This window comes from Neocloeon triangulifer, unplaced genomic scaffold, assembly GCF_031216515.1.
Source record: "Neocloeon triangulifer isolate White Clay Creek 2 clone unplaced genomic scaffold, ASM3121651v1 ptg000001l, whole genome shotgun sequence".
NCBI lineage: Eukaryota > Metazoa > Arthropoda > Insecta > Ephemeroptera > Baetidae > Neocloeon > Neocloeon triangulifer.
Window position 1 is genome coordinate 871,111 of NW_026775544.1, and position 20,525 is coordinate 891,635.

At 34.6% G+C, this 20,525-nt stretch overlaps 5 protein-coding genes across 6 annotated transcripts in view; 2 read left to right on the plus strand and 3 right to left on the minus strand.

Annotated features, from left to right (window-relative positions):
• The window catches only part of LOC132196916 (mitoguardin), a 47,578-nt gene extending 43,929 nt beyond the window's left edge, over positions 1 to 3,649 (plus strand). The window contains exons 4-9 of the mRNA XM_059619869.1: positions 558 to 751; positions 806 to 910; positions 1,826 to 1,938; positions 2,315 to 2,717; positions 2,772 to 2,942; positions 3,012 to 3,649. Coding sequence (XP_059475852.1) covers positions 558 to 751; positions 806 to 910; positions 1,826 to 1,938; positions 2,315 to 2,717; positions 2,772 to 2,942; positions 3,012 to 3,158 — 1,133 coding nt within the window. The 3' untranslated portion in view covers positions 3,159 to 3,649. The remainder of the gene's footprint in view (positions 1 to 557; positions 752 to 805; positions 911 to 1,825; positions 1,939 to 2,314; positions 2,718 to 2,771; positions 2,943 to 3,011) is intronic.
• A 171-nt stretch (positions 3,650 to 3,820) lies between these two features.
• Positions 3,821 to 5,806, minus strand: LOC132196946 (uncharacterized). The gene is made up of 4 exons (XM_059619918.1): positions 5,679 to 5,806; positions 5,250 to 5,585; positions 4,210 to 4,647; positions 3,821 to 4,151 (listed from the first exon to the last, which is right to left on the minus strand). The coding sequence occupies exons 1-4, from the start codon at positions 5,727 to 5,729 to the stop codon at positions 4,023 to 4,025; spliced, it is 954 nt and encodes a 317-aa protein (XP_059475901.1). The 5' UTR covers positions 5,730 to 5,806; the 3' UTR covers positions 3,821 to 4,022.
• A 242-nt stretch (positions 5,807 to 6,048) lies between these two features.
• On the minus strand, positions 6,049 to 9,192 carry LOC132196904 (methyl farnesoate epoxidase-like). 2 transcript variants are annotated; one of them, XM_059619846.1, is made up of 10 exons: positions 9,048 to 9,192; positions 8,685 to 8,939; positions 8,461 to 8,624; positions 8,135 to 8,395; positions 7,838 to 7,952; positions 7,604 to 7,784; positions 7,435 to 7,552; positions 7,235 to 7,382; positions 6,976 to 7,181; positions 6,049 to 6,187 (listed from the first exon to the last, which is right to left on the minus strand). In XM_059619846.1, the coding sequence occupies exons 1-9, from the start codon at positions 9,136 to 9,138 to the stop codon at positions 6,997 to 6,999; spliced, it is 1,518 nt and encodes a 505-aa protein (XP_059475829.1). In that variant the 5' UTR covers positions 9,139 to 9,192; the 3' UTR covers positions 6,049 to 6,187; positions 6,976 to 6,996. The 2 variants fall into 2 exon arrangements, with proteins under 2 accessions (XP_059475829.1, XP_059475838.1); XM_059619855.1 differs by lacking the exon at positions 6,976 to 7,181 and having other exon boundaries at positions 6,077 to 6,187.
• Positions 9,193 to 9,777: 585 nt separating this feature from the next.
• Positions 9,778 to 16,325, minus strand: LOC132192495 (uncharacterized). Its single transcript, XM_059612484.1, has 18 exons — positions 16,224 to 16,325; positions 15,901 to 16,155; positions 15,683 to 15,846; positions 15,367 to 15,627; positions 15,068 to 15,182; positions 14,826 to 15,006; positions 14,652 to 14,769; positions 14,366 to 14,513; positions 14,126 to 14,302; positions 12,179 to 12,304; positions 11,860 to 12,114; positions 11,645 to 11,808; positions 11,321 to 11,581; positions 10,982 to 11,096; positions 10,743 to 10,923; positions 10,564 to 10,681; positions 10,277 to 10,424; positions 9,778 to 10,223 (listed from the first exon to the last, which is right to left on the minus strand). Exons 1-18 carry the CDS (start codon positions 16,312 to 16,314, stop codon positions 10,045 to 10,047), a joined length of 3,057 nt encoding a protein of 1,018 aa, XP_059468467.1. The 5' UTR covers positions 16,315 to 16,325; the 3' UTR covers positions 9,778 to 10,044.
• A 1,353-nt stretch (positions 16,326 to 17,678) lies between these two features.
• LOC132194355 (sialate O-acetylesterase-like) lies at positions 17,679 to 20,411 on the plus strand. The gene is made up of 11 exons (XM_059615586.1): positions 17,679 to 17,833; positions 17,893 to 18,042; positions 18,103 to 18,173; positions 18,226 to 18,315; positions 18,366 to 18,507; positions 18,567 to 18,738; positions 18,949 to 19,174; positions 19,611 to 19,762; positions 19,821 to 19,917; positions 19,968 to 20,054; positions 20,122 to 20,411. The coding sequence occupies exons 1-11, from the start codon at positions 17,785 to 17,787 to the stop codon at positions 20,320 to 20,322; spliced, it is 1,437 nt and encodes a 478-aa protein (XP_059471569.1). The 5' UTR covers positions 17,679 to 17,784; the 3' UTR covers positions 20,323 to 20,411.
• Positions 20,412 to 20,525: the final 114 nt, after the last annotated feature.

Genomic DNA, 20,525 nt, shown 5'->3' on the forward strand with positions numbered 1-20,525 from the left:
AAATGTAGATCATAGGACAGCCTCTGAAGATAAAACTAATGCAGCTGGCATAATAACGTTTTAAATTATCAAATTCAAGTTTAATCTTATTATTTGAAATTGTAAATTGGAAAAAACATTTTGATATTAATCCATTGAAATTCATTTTTTTATGTTATTTATTTTAATCTTTAATCATTGATGCTATTTTGAACAAATTAATTAAGACAAAAATTTAAATGATCAGCAGCAAACTCATTGCAGGAAGAATTCAGTACACTTATGTGTATTGTGTAAACGATCCATGAACAGACTCTTGCAGGTTTTAATGTAATATAATTTAATTTTTTTAACGCTACAATCATTACGTTTAAGCAGCAGTGATTCGTAATTTGCAAATAAACACTAAAATTAGTAATTTAAAATTTTAATGTATACAATTTTTTTTTAATTAAATATTTACAATTTACATAAAAATCTAAATTATACCCTATTAATTTATTTTATGTACATATTTAATAGTTATCAAAATTATATATTATGCAAATAAAAGCATTGTTAAATTGCTTGATTGACAGGAATGGAGGCTGTAGAAACGGCCATCAACTTTTGGGAGGACGCGCTGGAAGCGTACAGAAATTTGTCCAAGGAAAACAGGGGCGCCCTCGCGGTGACCACTGCCGAGGAGGCCGAATTCACGCGAGACCTGCAGAATTTACTCGACGCAGCTTACAAACTGCAGTCGGACTCGGAGCTGCTCTTCCTTGACCAAGTATGAGGATTGATCGCTAATGAACTCCAAAATTGTCTCATCGATTGATTTCAGAGATCGGTCTTGTTCCGAACGGACAGCTCGGTGGCCGACAGCAGGCGGACGAGGTCAAGGTCGAGCTGGTCCTCGAAGGACTCGTTTGTTTCTGCACAAGATGAGGTAATGTTGATTTTTTTTTTATTAAATTGGTCAAATAAATTGAAAAAATATTTCAAAGTTTACATTAACTATAGTTATATAAATTTTAAAATGGGCCTCTCCTTGATATATACTTTTTTTATCAATTACATCGTTTTGGTCAGCGTTAATTTTCATGAACCAAAAAATTAAATAAAAACGCAAAAAATATTTTATTTATGAAAACCGGTAAATTAAATTTAAAAAAAAAAAACCAATTCAAATACCCTAATATGTCTAAATTGTACGTAGTCAAATAAAATAATAAAAAAACGACACTCCAAGTTTGCGCTATTCATAACGGAAAAGGACGTGCATTTTTCACAATCAGAGTGAATAAATGTAATTTGTATGTAGTACATAAACGCAAAGAGGAGTTTCACTTAGAATCTTTAAACTAATTTAAAAGCCAGTTTGAAATCTAAATTTGAAATGTAATAAAATCGCCTAACTAAGAAATATTCTAGAAGCATTATTGGTTATAGAATGCATTGCAAACCTTAATAGTCAGTTAAGTCATCAATGAGACCAAAGGTGAATTCCATTTATTACAGAGGAAGCAGAAACTTCTTTTTCCAGTAAGCGCAATTTAGCCTCCGCTGGCGCCTAATTAAGATCACCCTGCTCTCCCCCAAATCAACACACACACACTCACTTTCAGTTCGCTCATTCTTGTATTAGTCAGGGAGCAGCGCGTTTGCTTGTGAAAAATTAAGTTACTAAAGGTTATTCATTCTAAAATAAAAAGTAATTTCTTGAGCGTGGACGTCTGTTTTTTTCGTCATGGTCGTCTCTACTGCCCACTTCCGCACTGTAAATTTATAATTTAATTTAAAACCTCTCCATTTTTATCGTAACCAAATTATTTTGAAAATTTAAATTTTTAATAATTCCCAGATTGCCGACCTACGAGATTTGGAGGAGTTCAACGACATCCCTGACCTGGACTCTATGCCACTTTATCAGTCAGCTTGGACACAATTTCAAGAAAATAATGGCATCCCTTACAGGTCTGAACTATTTCATTCACAAATTAAAATAAGTTTCGCTTTAAAGCAGAAACTTAACACGCTTGAAAATTTGAAAATGATTTTTTGTTATTTAAAATTATAAAAAAGAAATAATCCTTAATTTCTATTGATATTTCATGTTTGCCTTCGACTATTACTTCTTTTATGTGAAACTTAATAATTAATATTCTATTTTTAATTAATTTAATATTTTATCACTTTCAGACCCGCAAGTTTGATTATCCAAGAACAATTTCAGATTTATTTTGCGACAATTTTTTTTTTTTTTATTAAATTGCAATTATAATTATTTAAATATTATTAAGATTTCTCATTCCTTTTTAAAAATAAAATGCAATTTATTCTTTTTTAACAGATGTTTGAGGACGGACTTGGTGCGGTGTTTGTCGGCTGAGGAGTATCAATGCAAACTGCACTGCATCCGGCTTGCCTTCAAGTGGCTCCTCCAAGTGCCGGAAAACCAGCTCTGGCTGGTGGACACAGGTCGTCAAGTGCTGGCCGACCTCATGATTAACGCCGACAAAGACCCGAGGGACTTTTTAATAGCCTACGAGGACATGATCCAATACCTGGCCGAAGAATCCAACTGGAAAGACCTGGAGGTCGAAATGAACGAAAGGGACGTCAAGGCGCTGACCTTCTTTGATATAGCCCTCGACCTCATCCTGATGGACGCTTTCGATGACCTGGACGCTCCTCCGAGTTGTGTGTCCTCAGTGGTCGGAAACCGGTGGCTGTCCAATGGCTTTAAAGAAGCGGTAAGTTTCCATTTAGATTTTTATATAACTAAAAAGACATGTGTACTATTCCAGGCCCTATCAACTGCCCTTTACTCGCTGCTAAAAGCAAAGCGGCGGATGCTGCAAAATCCACACGGCTTCATGTCTCACTTTTACACAATCTCGGAGCACATTTCACCGTTGATGGCTTGGGGATTTTTGGGCACAAATGATGAACTCAAAGAGACCTGCAAGTACTTTAGGGTATGAAATGATTAACTAGATTAAATTATTTTCATATTCATGGTCTGTTTTTTTTTTTTATTCTTTCAGAATCAAGTTGTCGGTTTTCTGCAGGACATGTTCAGCTTTGAGAAAATGAGGTACTTCAGCGTCGACACTCTGGGCGAAGACATTTTTGCTAACATGAAAATCAGAGTGGACGAACTGAAAGTGAGATTGGCACCACAGCAGAAATAGTAGTTTATCCACAACCTGTCCGTCAAGTTTTTATTTACTGTTGGATATTTTTAGGAATTTTAGAAAAAATAAGTAAGACTTGATCAAAAAGTCACTTCTTGTAAATTGATGTGTGCGAAAAACACTTGCAATTAGCAACATAAAAAAATACAACAGCCTGTTGGATTGTGATATTGGAAGCATTAAACTGCATCACCCTATTTAACAATATCACAATAAATAAGTACTGCCTTTAAGAGTAACTTGTAAACTAGTCCGAGTGGTTGAATAGTTTGCGGATTGTTTGAATCCCTACACTTTGTACTCTTTAAGTCAACAATGTGCCACGTTAGCATTTTCTCAATTCATTCACACAGGCAACTATCATCAAACTTTAACGCACATTCCTGACTCAGAATCGACAAAATAGAATTGGAGATATTTAATCGATGTGCTTGTTTACGTGTAAGAAAATAAATTATATTCTGACTGAAGGCAATGCCATTATTTTCACCTGATTTAATTTACACCGAGTCAGCCAATTCGTTGTTATTGAGATTTAACTGCAGCGTAATAGTAGTTGTTGTGTCTGTTATAAAGTCGAAACGTGCAAAATATTCTCAGATATGCAACTGGCTTAACATCTGAGTAAGGCGAGTTGCACAAATTTAAAAAACAATTTCTTATTTTTTAAATTTTTTTATTTTTTTAGTGCAATTAGTCAAATTTATCTAATTTAAGTAAAAAATAATTCCAGATCGTTAAAAATAATAGAAATATATGTAAATGGGGGAAAAAACTGTTGACAACTTTAGATAATGATGGTACAAAAATACAAAATCACATAATGTATGAGAACCTATTCATATTTTCAGCGAGCAGATGTCACATAATTCTGTTATGCAAAAATTTGCTCAAGATGCCTTCCTCAAAATTTTTTAATTGATCCAGAGGGTCAAAGGAAGTGTGGATTGTTCTAACAAGCGGACACTGCAGTTGTTCATGAGGCTCAATCTGGCATATTTAAAAAAAGTCAAAGTGAGAAATTATTTCTCAAAATGAAAATTCATACCTTGGAAGTGACCACGTGAACTCCGAGACAGTGCTTTGGCAAAAAAGGGTCTTCGGCCCCGGCCGGAGGTCGGCACATCCAGGACGTGGCCTGTTCGACGACCTCGGCGGCCGACCCAGTGCTGCCCTTGCCCAGGGTGGTTAACAGGCCTTGCAAGGCGGGGTGGCACGGCTGCGGAAAGTGCAGCAGGGCACCCGCCGAGCGGTGAACGACCTCTTTTTCAAGCGGTTGGTCAAGGACAGGTCGTTTGAGGTCAACGCTGGCACCTCCGTGACGCCACAGCGCCAAAACGCGCGCTGCCAACTCAAGCAGGTCTGGCTCAACGTCCGTCTCGAACCCTTCGAGGGGCGAACTTTCAAAGTATTCGTCGACGTCAGGGTGCAGATGAGTCTTCAGATTGGGGTAGTGTTTTTCCAACAGGCTGACCAGGTTGTGCACCTAATTCAAAATTGATGTATTAGACGAAAATAATTGATACAAAAAATAGCAGATTTTATTTTGGATTATTTAATTTTTAGTAAAAATTGAAATATTTATTCAGATTACGCTTCTTTCAATATTATTCTCTTTCACTGGTTATACAAGTAAACCTAACACCAGTAAAGCAGAAAAAAACATGAACGCATGTAAAATATAATAATATTAAGATAATAATTTAAAGTGAAAAAATTTCCGTAGTATTAAATCAAATTTAATAAAATAATAGCAATTATATTTGCCGTGACAAAAGTTTTTTTTAATGACACGAAAATTATAAAAACTTTTGAATTGTGGACGTAAAGATATATATTATTTTGCTAATAAAAAATGCAAAAATTGATTAAACACAAGGTATATTTAAAATTTTTATCTGTTATTAAAATATGTGACTTTCAAAATTAATTAAAGTACCAAAATTTTATTCCTAAGGAAAAGAACTTGAATTTTATCTAAAAAAAATTGGGTTTCTAAATTATAAGAGAAAACAGGAATTGAAAAACCATTTAAATCCTGGCTATTTTTCAGTTGCAGTAGTTTCTCTGAACACGAAATTTCATTACCTTTGCAGGGTGTTGCTGGAGTAAGACCAGGTTGCAAGTGCGATTCGCGTGTTTGCTTGCCAGTGCTTCGATGGCGCACGCACCGCCGACGGTCAGGTTGGTCGTGACCATGTGCAAGTGGGCCCTTTTCGGAAGTCCTTCCGCCTCGTAAAGCCCCATCAGTCGCGGCAAAATGAGTCGGAGGAGCGAAGCGAGGGCGACACCGATCAGCGCCCCCGCCATCATCAGCAGCAGCACTTTGGTCACCAGACAGACCCCCGACGCCAGCACGTGGGCAGCCCCTTTTTGGGCAGCGGGGGCCTCGTCTTCCGCCTCCAAGACCTTCTCCTCATCATCCTGAGCACAAAAATATTGGTTAAGGGATAATAATTTTAGTTATGAATGAATTAATAAATTTTGGTTTCATTTTTATAATTATATTTTGCAAACCTGTTGGGGAGGCTTGACGGGGTTGGTGACACTAGTCGGTAGGACGCCCATGGTGCAACTGGTCGTCGTTGGCCTCGGAAGAATTTGATTCGCGATTGTTGATATTTTGACCCATTGTCACGGGCGCGTGCTGATTTTGTTCAAAACAATTTCAATCTAGAGACACTCTGTTTTTTGTTTGCACTTTTTGAAAGCGATGACTCTGCGCGGAGATATCATTAATTTTCAGAGACTAAAAAACACTAATAGACATGATTGAAACTAAAAGTGCGACAAAAACTTTTTGTGCAGACTAGGAGTAAAAAAATATATATATTTTAGAATTTTAATTATAATATTATTTATAAACAAAAACATTATTAATTATTAAAGCAGCCAAATATATAATCGCTTCAGTCATTACGATGAAATCCATTTGAGGGCTTGGAAAAGCTGGAAAGACACTCAATACTTTGTCACCAGGCAGAGGGATCAGTGGTTGAGGGTCACCCAGCAGCACAATTAGCGCGCTGAAATTAATTATAAAAATATCTTATCTTCCGATATAGAAAGTATGCAAATTTATTGAGTATACACAATCATATACTCCAATATTAATTTGAGCTTTCAAACCTAGAAAATTAAAAAAATTTATATATTTTATACTTTACATCCCTGTTGCATCTATAAATTTTGGCTTATATCATAGATAACAAAGTGCAGAATACAGTGGCCCTATTAATTATTAAATTCAAACCTGAAGTATTATTTGATTTAATTAAAATCTTTTCATTCTTTAAAGTTAACAAAATGAAATGAATAAAATGAAGTTGGATTTCTCTAAGTTTTATATTTTTTGGGGCAATGAAGTATCAATTAGATTAATAACTAAAGCATGGGGAATCTCGTGGTGTGATTAATTTTTTGATTCGAGCAACCCAGAGCAACCGTAGTTGAGCTATGAGCATAAATACGCGCCGGCCTCTGCTTGTCGCTTCTCTCTCTCACTCGACGACTCGACGGCTGAACAAGCGGCGGAGAGCGGCGCGCCGGATTCACCAGACTTTTGCGCGAATTTTATTTTTTATTAGTTAACGTTGAGATAAAACAATCAAATTTTCAGCATTGGTTGTAAATAAAGTTAACTATTTAAGAAAACCTCAAAAACTTTGCTAAAACTACTTTGTTGTATTTAAATTTTTTATTATATATGAACTTTGTAAAATAAATTTTTTTAACTCTAGAACTTTACCTAAAATTATATAATATAAAGAATAAAACTTCAATTGATATATTTAAAAAATTAAAAATTCCATACACTTCCAGTTCAACTCCAGAATTACTCATCTCTGAGTTTTAATGTTCCTGTAAAGGGTGGTGGAGTTAATGTGATTCCCTCAACCCACTGCAATTTTCCTTCGACAGTATTTGGGTCACGTTGAATAGTGAAATTCTGCAAAATATTTGCCATGAACAAGAACATGGTACGATAAGTGATGAAGTCCCCCGGGCAGCGTCTTTTTCCTAATTTGATTGTTTTCTACTAATTTAATTTGAATTAAAATCAAAGAAATTACCAAGACCAAACGCAATGTTAACCCTTTCGTCTGGAATGAATTCAGTTTTGTCGGCGTTGAGGAATCTCTCCGGTCGGAAGACGTGCGGGTCCTTCCAATAGCGTTCGTCCATCAGTGCTTGGTGCAGAACAGGCACAATAACCGTGTCCTTAGAATGGACAAATTTTTTTAATTAAGCAATTAATTGAATAATAACGTACTTTAGGAATGCGATACTGCATCAGAGTTGTGTCTTTTGTCGCCCTTCGAGCCACTGAAATCGGCCCAATTGTTGCAAAACGTAGAGTCTCCAAATTGAAGGCGCGCATCCAAACCATTCTGCATTATATTTTAGCATAAAAGATTTAAAAAATTTATTATTTTAATTACTCATTATAAGAATCCATGGTCGGTGCTACGTTTCTGCCTATGACGCGATCAATTTCCGCCTGAAGCTCTTTCTGCAACTCCTGATTTTGCGCCGCAAAGTGAAGCATGTCGACCATAGCGTCGCTTGTGGTGATCATTCCGGCCATAAGAAGGTCAATCAGACACGACACTAGCTGCTTTTCTGCAGTTTAAATCTTTTATAGAAAAATTCTTAAAAAGAATCTTGAAAATAACCATTAAAAATTTTGCTCGGCTCCTTTTGCTTGAAAATCTCTGCTAGAAACAAATCCACATAATTGTTGTGCTCTGCGTTGCAATTAAAGTTTTCCTTATGGTCGGAAATTATTTTCTGTGAAATATTTGGTGGAATAATTAGTATTTAATAACTATTTGAATATTTCTATAGATAAAATATATTTAACATAATTAAAAATTAGATGCTTTTTACTAATTCTCCATTGCGAATTCTTAAATGTCAAAAGCAATAAGCTTTTTCCAGACTTTCATCTATATAATAATTAATTTTATCACCCATAGGAAGTCTTGAAGAGGCTTGATAGCGTCGTTCAGTTTATTAAAACCGGATAATTCTGGCGCGACAAATCGGATCCAGGGCAGTCTGTTCACAAGTCCTCCAGCACCGTCGAAATTTTTTAAAAACCCCGTCACCAGATCAAGAAGGTGAATAAATTCTTTGTCGTCATAATCAAAGCGCTTTCCAGCAATCAAAAGCCACTGGCTGTTAAGAATGGTCAATTTAAACAGCTCGTCCAATTTTATTGTTTTTGAAGTCTTGAAAAATATTATAAATCATTGATTTAATTTATTTCTGATTGCCATTTTACTAGTATATGTACCTCATTGGTTTCCCCACAGCTCAATTTCAACATCTTGACAAATTCTGACGCCTCTTCTGTAATGTACCAATTCATTGTTTCCTTTCCAGCGCCAACGTCTCTCAAACATTTCATTGTAAAATTGCGCATGGCCATGCAAGTGGGTCCATCACCAAAAGCAATGCCTTTTGTGGAAAATCAGCAGCATATTTATTATTATTTTAATTTATTTCAAATATTTCTACCTAGCTTTTCTCCAAAAGTTCTCATTGTGAAAACGTATCCGTTAGGACGTCCCTGGAACTCCTCTCTAGTGAGGACGCTTTTCATTATCTCATAATCGGTGATAACGACGGTCACGTCTTGACCTAATTTCAGTCCATAAACAGGTCCGTATTTTTCAGCCAAACTCTCCAGTGCCAAAAATAGGTAACCCAGTTTTTGTTTCAGTGAGTAGACCAGGTACAAATTTCCAAACACCGGCAAAACCCATTTTGGTCCTTGAGTTTAAAAAATAAAATTATTTTAGAAAATTGTAAATGAAAACTAAATAGTTAAACGATTTATTACAGATAAACCGGCCGCAGTTTTAGTTACTCAATATTTACCTGGTGGAAAATTCTTTGGCCGCCTGCACTCTTTGTAAAGAATATGAGCGATGATCGCAAGAAAAGGAATCAGCACTAATTCCACCAACATTCTTGATCGCGAGCAAGACTTAACTGAGGTTGTTTTCAATAAAAGCGCGCTCGTGCCTCATGAACTATTTACATTTTTTATAATAGCTTATAATGCCTATTTGCTATCTTGCTTGAATCATTCCAGCATTTATATGAAGGTCGAGTGTAATTGGCTTTATTTATACGCACTTTAGAACCACACACAATTATCGTAGCACGTAGTTGCTCAAAGTGCCTTTTAGTTTTGCTACTTGTGAGTTGTGATTCTCAATTACAAGAAAAACTCTTGCTGCTATACAAATTTTGAAATTTTGTGATGCTTTTTAGTGTAGATGTGTCAGAATTTTTTACACTGGCAATCAGATCATCTTAATTTTCCAATTATCTAAATTTACGATTTGCGATAGGGAATAGAAATACAGAAACTGAGCGTGAGACGATGAAATTTTGCCCCAAACCATCGCACCTTTTGATTATTTAAACCTGGGTGATTTGATTTTTATCAATTTTTAACTAATTAGGAAACTAAAACCTCGTGCAATTGGGTGTTCAGTGCTGTGTAATTTAAAGTTAAAATAAATGGAGATAAAATTTCAACACAGTTTTGCCTCTATTGCTAATCTATAACTAATTTGTAAAAAATATTTATATTTTCGCATTTTAACTTACTTTCCACTTTTTATTAGTAAAAACAAATAATGTAATTTTCTATTATTAATTTACCTAAATTTACTCAAATATAAAGCTGGAATGGACAAATAATTTAATTTCTGATGCAATTACAATTTTTATCACAGATTCAAAATTATTCAATTTTTATTAACAGCAATTTTTTGCTGGTAAATATAATAAAATTAATTGAACATCATAAACACAACATATCAATTTTTTCCTAAACATCTTATGAATACATCATGCACTCTGATTAATCTCTCAATTTAAATGTGCCAGTGAACGGCGGTGGCGTTAAAGTAATTCCTTCATCCCACAGCAATTTTGTGTCGGCATTTGGGTCAGCTTCGACAGTGAAATTCTGCAAAATATTTGCCATGAACAAGAACATGGTGCGGTAAGCGATGAAGTCTCCTGGACAGTGTCTCTTTCCTAATTTGAATGTTTTCTATTAATTTAATTTGGATTTAAGTCAACGAAATTACCAAGACCAAACGCAACGTTAACCCTTTCATCGGGAATGAATTTTGTCCTACTTGCGTCGAGGAATCTTTCGGGCCGAAAAACCTGAGGATCTTTCCAGTATCCTTCATCCATTAGCACTTTATGAACAACAGGAACAATTATCGCATCCTAAAAATAGATGTTAAATTTTAAAAAGAAACAAGTAAAAACGTTAATATGTACATAATATATTAAAAATATTGGAAATATTAATTAAAAAATTTAAAGTAACACTTAAAAACATTTGCTAAAGCGCTTGAATTTTTACCTTAGGAATGCGATACTGCATCAGAGTTGTATCCTTTGTTGCCCTTCGAGCCACTGAAATCGGTGCAATTGTCCCAAAGCGCAAAGTTTCTAAATTGAAGGCGCGCATCCAAACCATTCTGAATAATTTTTTATTTTACATAAAGTATTTATTCTGTTATATTTTTAATTTGAAATCACTCATTGTAGGAATCCATGGTAGGTGCTACGTTTCTGCCTACGACGCGATCAATTTCCTCATGGAGCTCTTTCTGCAACTCAGGGTTTTGCGCTGCAAAATGCAGCATGTCGACCATGGCGTCGCTCGTGGTGATCATGCCAGCCAACAGAAGGTCAATAAGGCAAGAAATAAGTTCCTTATCTGAAAAGTTTAATTGTTGGTTTCACTCAGAAAAAAAAAACAAAATTTTCCAGCGTACAATTAAAAACTATACTGGGCTCCTTTTGCTTAAAAATCTCTGCCAGAAACAAATCCACAAAATTGTTGTGCTCAGCATTGGCATCAAAGTTCTCCTTGTGCTCTCCTATTAATTTCTGTAATATCATCACGATGATAATTAATATATAATTATGTTTTATATATTTGGGATAACACTCTAAAATATAAGAAAAGAGCTTTTGATTTTGATAAGTTGATTGTTGTTTAAAATCTTCGATTATTATATTCTAAAAATGTTGTTATTTTCACAACGTAAATTAAAACAATTAAGATTTTTAATATGTTATAATAATATTACATGGTTATTTAATTTGTTTACCCATAGAAAATTATGCAAAGGTTGCATTGCGTTGTTCAGTTTATTAAAACCAGATAATTCTGGCGCCACAAATCTGATCCAAGGCAGTCTTTCCACAATTCCCCCTGCACCATCAAAGTTTTTCAAAAATATCGTCACCAAATCTAGGAGATAAATGAACTCTTTATCGTCGTAATCGAACCGCTTCCCAGCAATTAGCAGCCATTGGCTGTTCAGAATGGTCAGTTTGAATAACTGGTCAAGTTTAAGCGATTTTGACGTCTATAAATTGAAATAATTATTTAGAACTGAAGCAATTGAGCTGATTATATATTATAATTTTACTTCGTTGGTGTCCCCACAGCTCGTTTTCAACATTTTGACAAATTCCGACGCTTCTTCTGTAATGTACCAATTCATTGTTGCCTTTCCAGCGCCTACGTCTCGTAAACACTTCATTGTAAAATTGCGCACGTGCGTGTAAGCGGGTCCATCGCCCACGACAATGCCTTTTGTTGAAAATAAGTATTTTTTTTCTAATTTTGTATAATACATTATACCTATACTCTCTCCAAACGTTCTCATAGTAAAAACGTATCCATGAGGTCGTCCCTGGAACTCCTCTCTGTTAAGGACGCTTTTCATTATTTCATAATCGGTGATAACGACAGTCACATCCTGGCCTAATTTTAATCCGTAAACTGGTCCATATTTTTCTGCCAAATTTTCCAGGGCCAAGAATAAGTAGCCAAGTTTTTGTATAAGGGAGTATGCCAGGTTCAAATTTCCAAACACAGGGACAAGCCATTTCGGACCTCAAAAGTAATTTACCAAAGTAATAATCTTATGAGCCGTGTAAAAAAAATGTAAACTAATTACCTGGTGGAAAATTTGGAGGTCGTATGCACTCCTTGTAAATGTAATGAGCGAAGAGCGCAAGAAGAGGAATGATCACCAGTTCGATCAACATTTTAGATCTCAAGTAAGGTAATTTTTGTACGCATATTTATATCATTTAATATCAATGTGATAATGATTATTGTTTATTGCGTATTGTTTATTTGTTTGTTTGTTTTTTTATCTTAATTGCATGTTGCCTTGAATATTTGCATGTCATGACGATATGTATGAAAACCAGCTTCAAGATTACAAGCACGTCTAACTTAATTTGTGGCAATCTTTCTTAATTATTTTTGTCAAGGAGAATCTAATAGTATTTAATAAATCGGCATTAAATTGTTTTTAAATTCATTTTGTATCAAGATCGAAAATTTAATTTTCTTGGTAGATTGACGAATTTGAAATGTTTTGCAAATTTCAACAACGCCAACCTTGGATGCGATATTTTTGCAGCAAAAAAAAATAAAGCAAAAAAAAAACTTTCATTCAAATTTTTTAGAACGAGGGTTTAAGAATCCAAATGGCCAAATAAAATTTGTATGGATTATTTCTTATTGGCAATAGAACGCAATATAAAGTGCTCTTTTATTTGAAGGGCAACACTCATATACTATAATATATGCCACTTATTATTAGTTTAATCTCATCTTATCTGAAATTTTAGACGATTCAATACTTTCTGCTCTTATAATTTTTCCTTTTGTTAAATAATGTTGCCTCAATTATAATACCGCGCTTTAATATTAATGTTTGCGATAAAAAGATTTGCAATGACAAGCATGTGCTTGTACACGTGACTTATTATCTTGAATTGCGCATCGATATTTATATTGGCGGTGTCAATCACACGTAATATTATTACTGTTGTAGACGCATATTAATAATCATAAATAAACTCGAAAAGTAGCTTACAATCGCCCTTCATTTATTTGTAACTACTTAATTAAGTAATATTTAGAAATTATTTTAATAATTATAAATAAATAAATAAATTAACGGTTTCATTATAAAAAAAATCATGCATCTGATCTCCAGGCTTAAATTTGCTGAACATTTGATACAGCCTTACAAAATTAAAAATTTTCGATAATGTTTAATCCTAAAAAACACACAAAATGTCATTAATCATTTGATTTGGTCGCGTTAAATCTAGGTTAAACACAGTAGATATTTTTTTATTGATTGGAGCCCTCAAAAACAAGATATTGTAAGATTAGATTAATTTGTGTTTAACCCCGAATGGCCCGACGAGGCTGATGGCTCCTCGCCCTTTGCCTAAACTTCGCCAGTAATAAATTTTTCGCATTCCGCTAACTATAACAATTAATTGTCAAAATTTTCAATTTTTAATACAGTGTGTAATACAGAAATAAAATCTTTAAGGTGAAAAATCGGCCCTGGCACACATTACTCTTTCGTTTGTATAAATGTGTGTATTAACACTATTAACTAGCTATTATTTTTAACAATATGATTTGTTTGCAAGTTGAAACTAATTTGCAATCAAGTGTTGAGCACCGTGTGATTTTAGCCATAAGGTGAAATTATTAAGAAAATTGAAAAACTGTGGATGCATTAATTTAAAAAAAAAATCGTATTCTTAAAGCCTTCATTATTTCCTATTCCTGTCATAAGTATTAAGTAATAAATTTATTTTTATGTTAATAATCTCCACTAAAAAGTGAAACAGCCCCACATCATTTTCAGATTTACTTTAATTTTTTTTTATAGTTGAAAGTATGGCAGGCTGAAAAAAAATACAATTCGTCTGTATATAAATTATATTTAAATAGTTGAAAACACGGTATATGTTTTACAAAAATGTGTTTATTAAAAAAAACTAGATGCAAAATACATATGATACAGTCATCATTCTGAAACTTATCAATACATCGTTAATTGCCAATGGTTGCCAATAATAATTCTATTCTCTCAATTTAAATGTGCCAGTGAACGGTGGTGGCGTTAAAGTAATTCCCTCATCCCACAGCAATTTTGTGTCGGCATTTGGGTCAGCTTCGACAGTGAAATTCTGCAAAATATTTGCCATGAACAAGAACATGGTGCGGTAAGCGATGAAGTCTCCTGGGCAGTGTCTCTTTCCTAGATTAAAAAGTAGCAGAATGTACAGAATAATTTGAGTTGTCACTTGTCGGTAGAACTTACCATATCCAAACGCAACGTTAACCCTTTCATCCGGAATGAACTTTGTCTTACTTGCGTCGAGGAATCTTTCGGGCCGAAAAACCTGGGGGTCTTTCCAGTATCCTTCGTCCATTAATACTTTGTGAACAACAGGCACAATTACCGCGTCCTATATACAAATGTAAATTAATCTTATGCATTGTATAATGTATAATTTAAAAATAAAATGTTAAACAAAGAAAAATAACAGTTTAAAAAGAAACTAGTAAAAAAATTCATTTAATGAATTGCTATAAAACAGTTTTACTTTAGGAATGCGATACTGCAACAGATTTGTATCCTTGGTTGCCCTTCGAGCCACTGAAATCGGCGCAATTGTCGCAAAGCGCAAAGTTTCCAAATTGAAGGCGCGCATCCAAATCATCCTGGATAATTATTTATACAGAATTTATTTTATTGGATATTTTTTTTCCCGAATTACTCATTGTAGAAGTCCATGGTAGGAGCTACGTTTCTACCTATGACGCGATCAATTTCCACATGGAGCTCTCTCTGCAAATTAGGGTCTTGCGCCACAAAGTGCAGCATGTCGACCATGGCGTCGCTTGTTGTGATCATGCCGGCCAGCAAAAGGTCCATTAGGCACGATATAAGTTCTTTTTCTGCAAACGTTTGATGATTATGGAAAAAAGAAAATCATATCACAATTTCAAGTAAAATCACCATTAAAAACTTTGCTTGGCTTGTTTTGCTTAAAAATCTCCGCCAGAAACAAATCCACATAATTGTTGTGCTCAGCATTGGCATCAAAATTTTCCTTGCGTTCTCCAATTAATTTCTGTTATTTATATCATCAATAAAATAATTAAATTAAAAAAATAATCAGAAAAACATTCTCATTATATTATTTAGATTTTTTCTCTCTTTGTAATAATGCCCCTATAATATATACAATTGTATTGATAAATTTTTTAAATCAGTGATGATTTGTTTGAATTTATTTAACTTTACCCCGCTTTTACCCATAAAAACTCTTGCAGCGGCTTGATGGCATTGTTGAGTTTGTTAAAGCCAGATAATTCTGGTGCCACAAATCTAATCCACGGCAGTCTGCTCACGAGTCCTCCTGCGCCATCAAAATTTTTCAAAAAATCCGTCAGCAATTCAAGAAGGTGAATAAATTCTTTGTCGTCATAATCAAAACGCTTTCCAGCAATCAAAAGCCACTGGCTGTTCAGAATTGTCAATTTGAATAATTGGTCTAGTTTAAGCGATTTCGACGTCTATAAAAAAGATTTTTTGTAAATATTTGTATTCAGCTAAATATTAAAATATTACTTCTTTGGTGTTTCCACAACTCGTTTTTAACATTTTGACAAATTCCGAGGCCTCGTCCGTAATGTACCAATTCATTGTTTGCTTTCCAGCACCAACGTCTCGCAAGCATTTCATGGTAAAATTGCGCACCGCAGTACAAGTGGGTCCATCAGAAAAACCAATACCTTTATTTTGTTAGAAAACATAATTATTATAATAGTTATATCAAAATTTTCCACCTAATTTTTCCCCAAAAGTTCTCATTGTGAAAACGTATCCATTAGGGCGTCCCTGGAACTCCTCTCTGGTGAGAACGTCTTTCATAATCTCATAATCGGTGATGACGACGGTCACGTCCTGGCCTAATTTTAACCCGTAAACTGGTCCGTATTTTTCCGCCAAATTTTCCAGCGCCAAGAAAAGGTAGCCGAGTTTCTCTTTAAGAGAGTAGGTCAGGTTCAAATTTCCAAACACGGGGACAAACCATTGCGGACCTGAAAGGGGAGAATATCAAAGAATTTAATGAGCCGGTTATTTAAAATTAAAATATATTAATATTTGCCTGGTGGAAAATTCTTTGGCCTGCTGCACTCTTTGTAAATGAAATGGGCGATGAGCGCGAGAAGAGGAATCAGCACCAATTCGACCAACATTGTGCCTCCAACTGTCCAACTGAAATTTAGCTGAGGTTTCTTCCATTATAAAGGAACGCATATATATGTACCATCTAATAGTGTTTTGATAAAAAATTCTTGTCAATTTTTTTTTATCTTTATCCTTTTACGTCTGGTGTATGACCTTCAAGAAGTTCAATGGCTTTAACAAATTCTATATTAATTTTATAATCGGTTTCCATGTCAAAGTGTATCTTGTTCTTGCTAGTGCTCTTCAACACTTTTTCTTTAATATTTTCAAACTTTGATTTAAACTTGAAACTTAACATATAATTGTAATAAACCATAATATTGAATTGGTATTCAAACTAGAATGTAAAATTTTATGTTCATATACTTCAATTAAAAAATTATAAATAGGCACGCAATTATACCAACCATTTTAAATATTTTTGATCTGATATTTATTATCACCAATTTTTTTTTTATCTCTAATTGCCTTCTTCAATCTGAAATATGAAATATAAGTATAACCTTATCATGCAACCGCGCAGATTTCACATTTCATTATACTAAAAAAAAGCACGTCTAAACATAATTGTCGGCAGATCCAATCGTAGCAGTGAACGCTTATAAATTATTGCAAGAAAATATAAAAAAATCTTTATATTTTGAAACAATGGTTGTGAGTGAATTTTATTCTGCGCATTGATATCTGACTGAAATTCAATTATTAAATTTCTTATTGGATGAATTATGTGGATATATATTATGTCAAAGTCCCGTTTATCCAATAACTTATTGATTTCTTTTTGTTAAAAATTTCTTGTTATAAAATTAATGGTAAATTTTCAACGCAATGATGTAAGCCTTCGTGTGCCACTTACAACTCCACATTTAATGTATTTAATTAAATTAATTTTTCAACTTAAGTTACACTACTTTTAGTTATAATGTTTGCTCTCACTTTTTGCCATACTGATAATTACTTTTTGTTTTAAACTTTGAGCCACAATAGATTTGCAGCAAAAAGCGTGTTTTATTACAGTGCCTTATCTTGAGATCGCCGATTGATCCTTACATTGGTCTATATCTGGGTACGCGCAACATTGAGGGCGGTGTTAATTGTTATATAACAAATTCTACATAATGCGAAAGAAGTTCAAAATCACCATTTTTTGTTATAATCAACTATTTAATCCACACATGTTGTCTCTATTCAAAGTTTCTTTACTGAAAAATCGTATAAAGCATCTCTTTTTGCCGGTATTGCAGAAAATTTCCAAATATAACGTAGCTTAAAAAACAAGATATCTCACCCACAGGATTAAATTATAATCCTAAGAAACAGCCGTAAATCATTTAATTTGGTGACTTCTAGGTTCGAAAGAGCGTAAATCAATTTTGTTTTTCGGGGCTCTTGAGCCAGATTGAGATAAGATTTGGCTTTTGGTTTAAAAACGCGTGGTCCGGCAATTGCAAAGTCACTTGTCCACACCAACTCCCAGGATGGTTCGATCTGTGCTGGTTCTCGCCCTCTGCCTGGCCGTTGCCAATGGTAAATTTTTTGCTTGAAAATGAGTTTTTTTTTTCTTTTAAAATGTGAAATTTTTCTAGGCCAAGGCGCCTTCCGCCTGGCAAACTACTACCAAAACGATATGGTTCTGCAAATGGAGCCAAAGAGCGCCGTCGTTTGGGGATTCGGCGACGTTGGTGCGTCGATCGAAGTCAATTACGACAACAACCAGGTCGTTACAAGTGTCGCCGGTATATAATCAGTCTTATCTCTAAATTGAATTTAGTTTTTAACATATTTTTAAATATTAGCCGATGGTACTTGGAAAGCCAAGCTTTTGCCTCACGCTGCTGGAGGTCCTTTTGATTTCCAAGTCATCCAGGTAAAGAAAAGCAAATAAAAAAAATCTAGTTGAAAGTTAATTTTTTTATTAGAATGGCGTGGACACTATCAATTTTTCTGCGTGGTTTGGAGATGTGTGGGTTTGCAGTGGTCAAAGCAACATGGAAATGCCCATCATCCAAGTAATGTATTTTTTATTCTTTAATTGTCATTTATAATAAATCGAAATTAGATCTACAATGCTACTGAAGAGACCAACAACGCCCTCAGGTACCAGAACATCCGCCTGCTGCAGCTCGGAAAGTCCTTCTCCATTGACACTGAATTGAGTGAGGTCACCAGCTTTAACGTCGGCTGGAGTGCGCCTACCGCCAGTAAATAAATTTATATTTTTTTTATATTATATGAAAATTAAATTAAATTTTGCGCGCAGGCAATGTTCCTGGCTTCTCTGCCCTTTGCCTTTTGTACGGCGAGCGCATTTCTGAAGCTCTCGGAAACACTCGGCCCATCGGCCTGATCGACTCCACCTGGGGTGGAACTCGCATTGAGGCCTGGTTCTCCAAGAGAGTGCCCGTGTATTGCCTCACTCCTGCCAATGATGGGTAAAATTATTACCCATTTATTATTATTATTATTAATAAAAAAAAACAATGGTTTGAATTAAATTAATTTGTTGAAATTATCAACGCAGCTTTCACCTTTTTCAGTGTGAAATGTAAATGAAATCTACACTAATACACTCACTTGCAGCCTTTTGTTACACAAATGGCAGATATTTTAAATGAAATTTTAACCATTTTTTTCTGATTTAGCGTTGACCAAAACTCTGAATCTGCTCTCTGGAACGCCATGATTGCTCCTTTGACGAAGACCTCTGTCCGTGGAGCAATTTGGTACCAGGGCGAGAACAATGTCGGCAACAACCCCACATACTACTCTTGCCACATTGCGGCTTTGGTCAGAGACTGGAAGCTAACTTTTGTTGATGGACAAGTTGGAGCTGAAAATGACGTAGCTTTTCCCTTTGGCGTTGTCCAGGTATTTCTTAAATTTTAATTACTCAGTCTATTTATTTTTATTTATCTTCCATTATTCATAGCAACATTACATATTGCAAAAAAAGTACATTCTTTTTTCTAAATGAACATTTTTAAGCATTTATATTTATTGAATGTAATATCATTTTAATAATTTATAATTTTTATTGTATGTTATCAAAATTGCTTTTTTAATGAATTTCAATGCAATCATAAAATAGCAATAAAATTTATCATGAAAGTGAATAATAAAATAAATTAAAACTTTTATTTTCTATATTAATAATTTTGGAAATGCGGTACTTGTATTACTGTACACGTGTGAGTATTTCTTCAGTTATTAAAGCTAAAAATAAACAATATATTTTGATAATTGATAATATCCAATCAGGCCATCAGCAAATATACTATTAAAAACAAGTTTTCATTAATAACAGATTGGGCCTTATGAAGCAGGAGATAACTATGATTGGGGCAAACTTCGTTTCCACCAGACTGCTGACCAAGGCGTTTTGCCCAACCCTTTGCTGGCCGACGCTTTCTTTGCTGCCGCTTATGATCTGACTGACCGCAATGCGCCCACAGGAGAGTAAGCAATTTTTTTTTCAAATAAAAAATAATAATTTATTTTTAATTTCCCTATTTAGCATCCACCCCAGAGACAAACAGACCGTCGCTGACCGTTTGTCCAATGCTGCTCGCAAACTCATTTACGGTGAAGATTTGCAGGCTTACGGACCTAGGGTAAAATTAGTTTATAAATACAAATAAAATTACCGAAAAAATTAATGCAGCCCATTGATTCTGCTGTGAGCGCGCCTGGGGAGATCACCATCACTTTTGATAGGAACATCAGGGTTTCAGGCACCACTGGATTTGCTGTGAGCATTTCTTTGTTTAAATGTTAAAATTTATTAAAAATATTTTTTTTCTTTATTTTTTTTGTAGACCCAAAATTCTGCTGGAGCTTGGGTGCCGACTAGCATCGTCGCCAGCACTGGAAACACTGTGACTGTTGCTGTCGCTGCTGATGACGTCCTTTTGACCTACGCCTACAGGTCAACTGTATGCGAGTACAAGCAGTGCTCAATTTACTCTGACGACGCCGCGGATCTGCCAGCACAACCCTGGCAGTGGGATCTGGCTTAAAAGTTTTATGAATAGTAACGCTCTCTGTATAACTATCATCTACTGTACGCAAAAATAAATGAAGTGTTTTTGAGACTGGTATGAATAAATTTTGTAGTGTCTTTCATCTGTTAATGAAACGTATTGTGTTTTGGGCCACTGCTTTGATGCTATTTTTTTTAAGAACGCATAAAAGAAAAGAATCATAATAAATTGAGCGAATT

What these genes read in the sequence shown, in the direction of transcription:
- LOC132196946 (XM_059619918.1), bottom strand. Translation starts at nt 5,729, where the DNA reads ATGGGCGTCCTACCGACTAGTGTCACCAACCCCGTCAAGCCTCCCCAA. An exon ending in TCCAGCAACACCCTGCAAAG is followed by an intron (nt 4,648 to 5,249) that starts GTAATGAAATTT and finishes ATTTTGAATTAG; the next exon opens with GTGCACAACCTGGTCAGCCT. An exon ending in TTCACGTGGTCACTTCCAAG is followed by an intron (nt 4,152 to 4,209) that starts GTATGAATTTTC and finishes TAAATATGCCAG; the next exon opens with ATTGAGCCTCATGAACAACT.
- LOC132196904 (XM_059619846.1), bottom strand. Translation starts at nt 9,138, where the DNA reads ATGTTGGTGGAATTAGTGCTGATTCCTTTTCTTGCGATCATCGCTCAT. An exon ending in GCCGAGCAAAATTTTTAATG is followed by an intron (nt 7,785 to 7,837) that starts GTTATTTTCAAG and finishes TTTAAACTGCAG; the next exon opens with AAAAGCAGCTAGTGTCGTGT. An exon ending in TAACATTGCGTTTGGTCTTG is followed by an intron (nt 7,182 to 7,234) that starts GTAATTTCTTTG and finishes CAATCAAATTAG; the next exon opens with GAAAAAGACGCTGCCCGGGG.
- LOC132192495 (XM_059612484.1), bottom strand. Translation starts at nt 16,314, where the DNA reads ATGTTGGTCGAATTGGTGCTGATTCCTCTTCTCGCGCTCATCGCCCAT. An exon ending in GCCAAAGAATTTTCCACCAG is followed by an intron (nt 16,156 to 16,223) that starts GCAAATATTAAT and finishes CTCCCCTTTCAG; the next exon opens with GTCCGCAATGGTTTGTCCCC. An exon ending in CTTTGCATAATTTTCTATGG is followed by an intron (nt 11,097 to 11,320) that starts GTAAACAAATTA and finishes ATGATATTACAG; the next exon opens with AAATTAATAGGAGAGCACAA.
- LOC132194355 (XM_059615586.1), top strand. Translation starts at nt 17,785, where the DNA reads ATGGTTCGATCTGTGCTGGTTCTCGCCCTCTGCCTGGCCGTTGCCAAT. An exon ending in TTGATTTCCAAGTCATCCAG is followed by an intron (nt 18,174 to 18,225) that starts GTAAAGAAAAGC and finishes TTTTTTTATTAG; the next exon opens with AATGGCGTGGACACTATCAA. An exon ending in TGGAAATGCCCATCATCCAA is followed by an intron (nt 18,316 to 18,365) that starts GTAATGTATTTT and finishes AATCGAAATTAG; the next exon opens with ATCTACAATGCTACTGAAGA.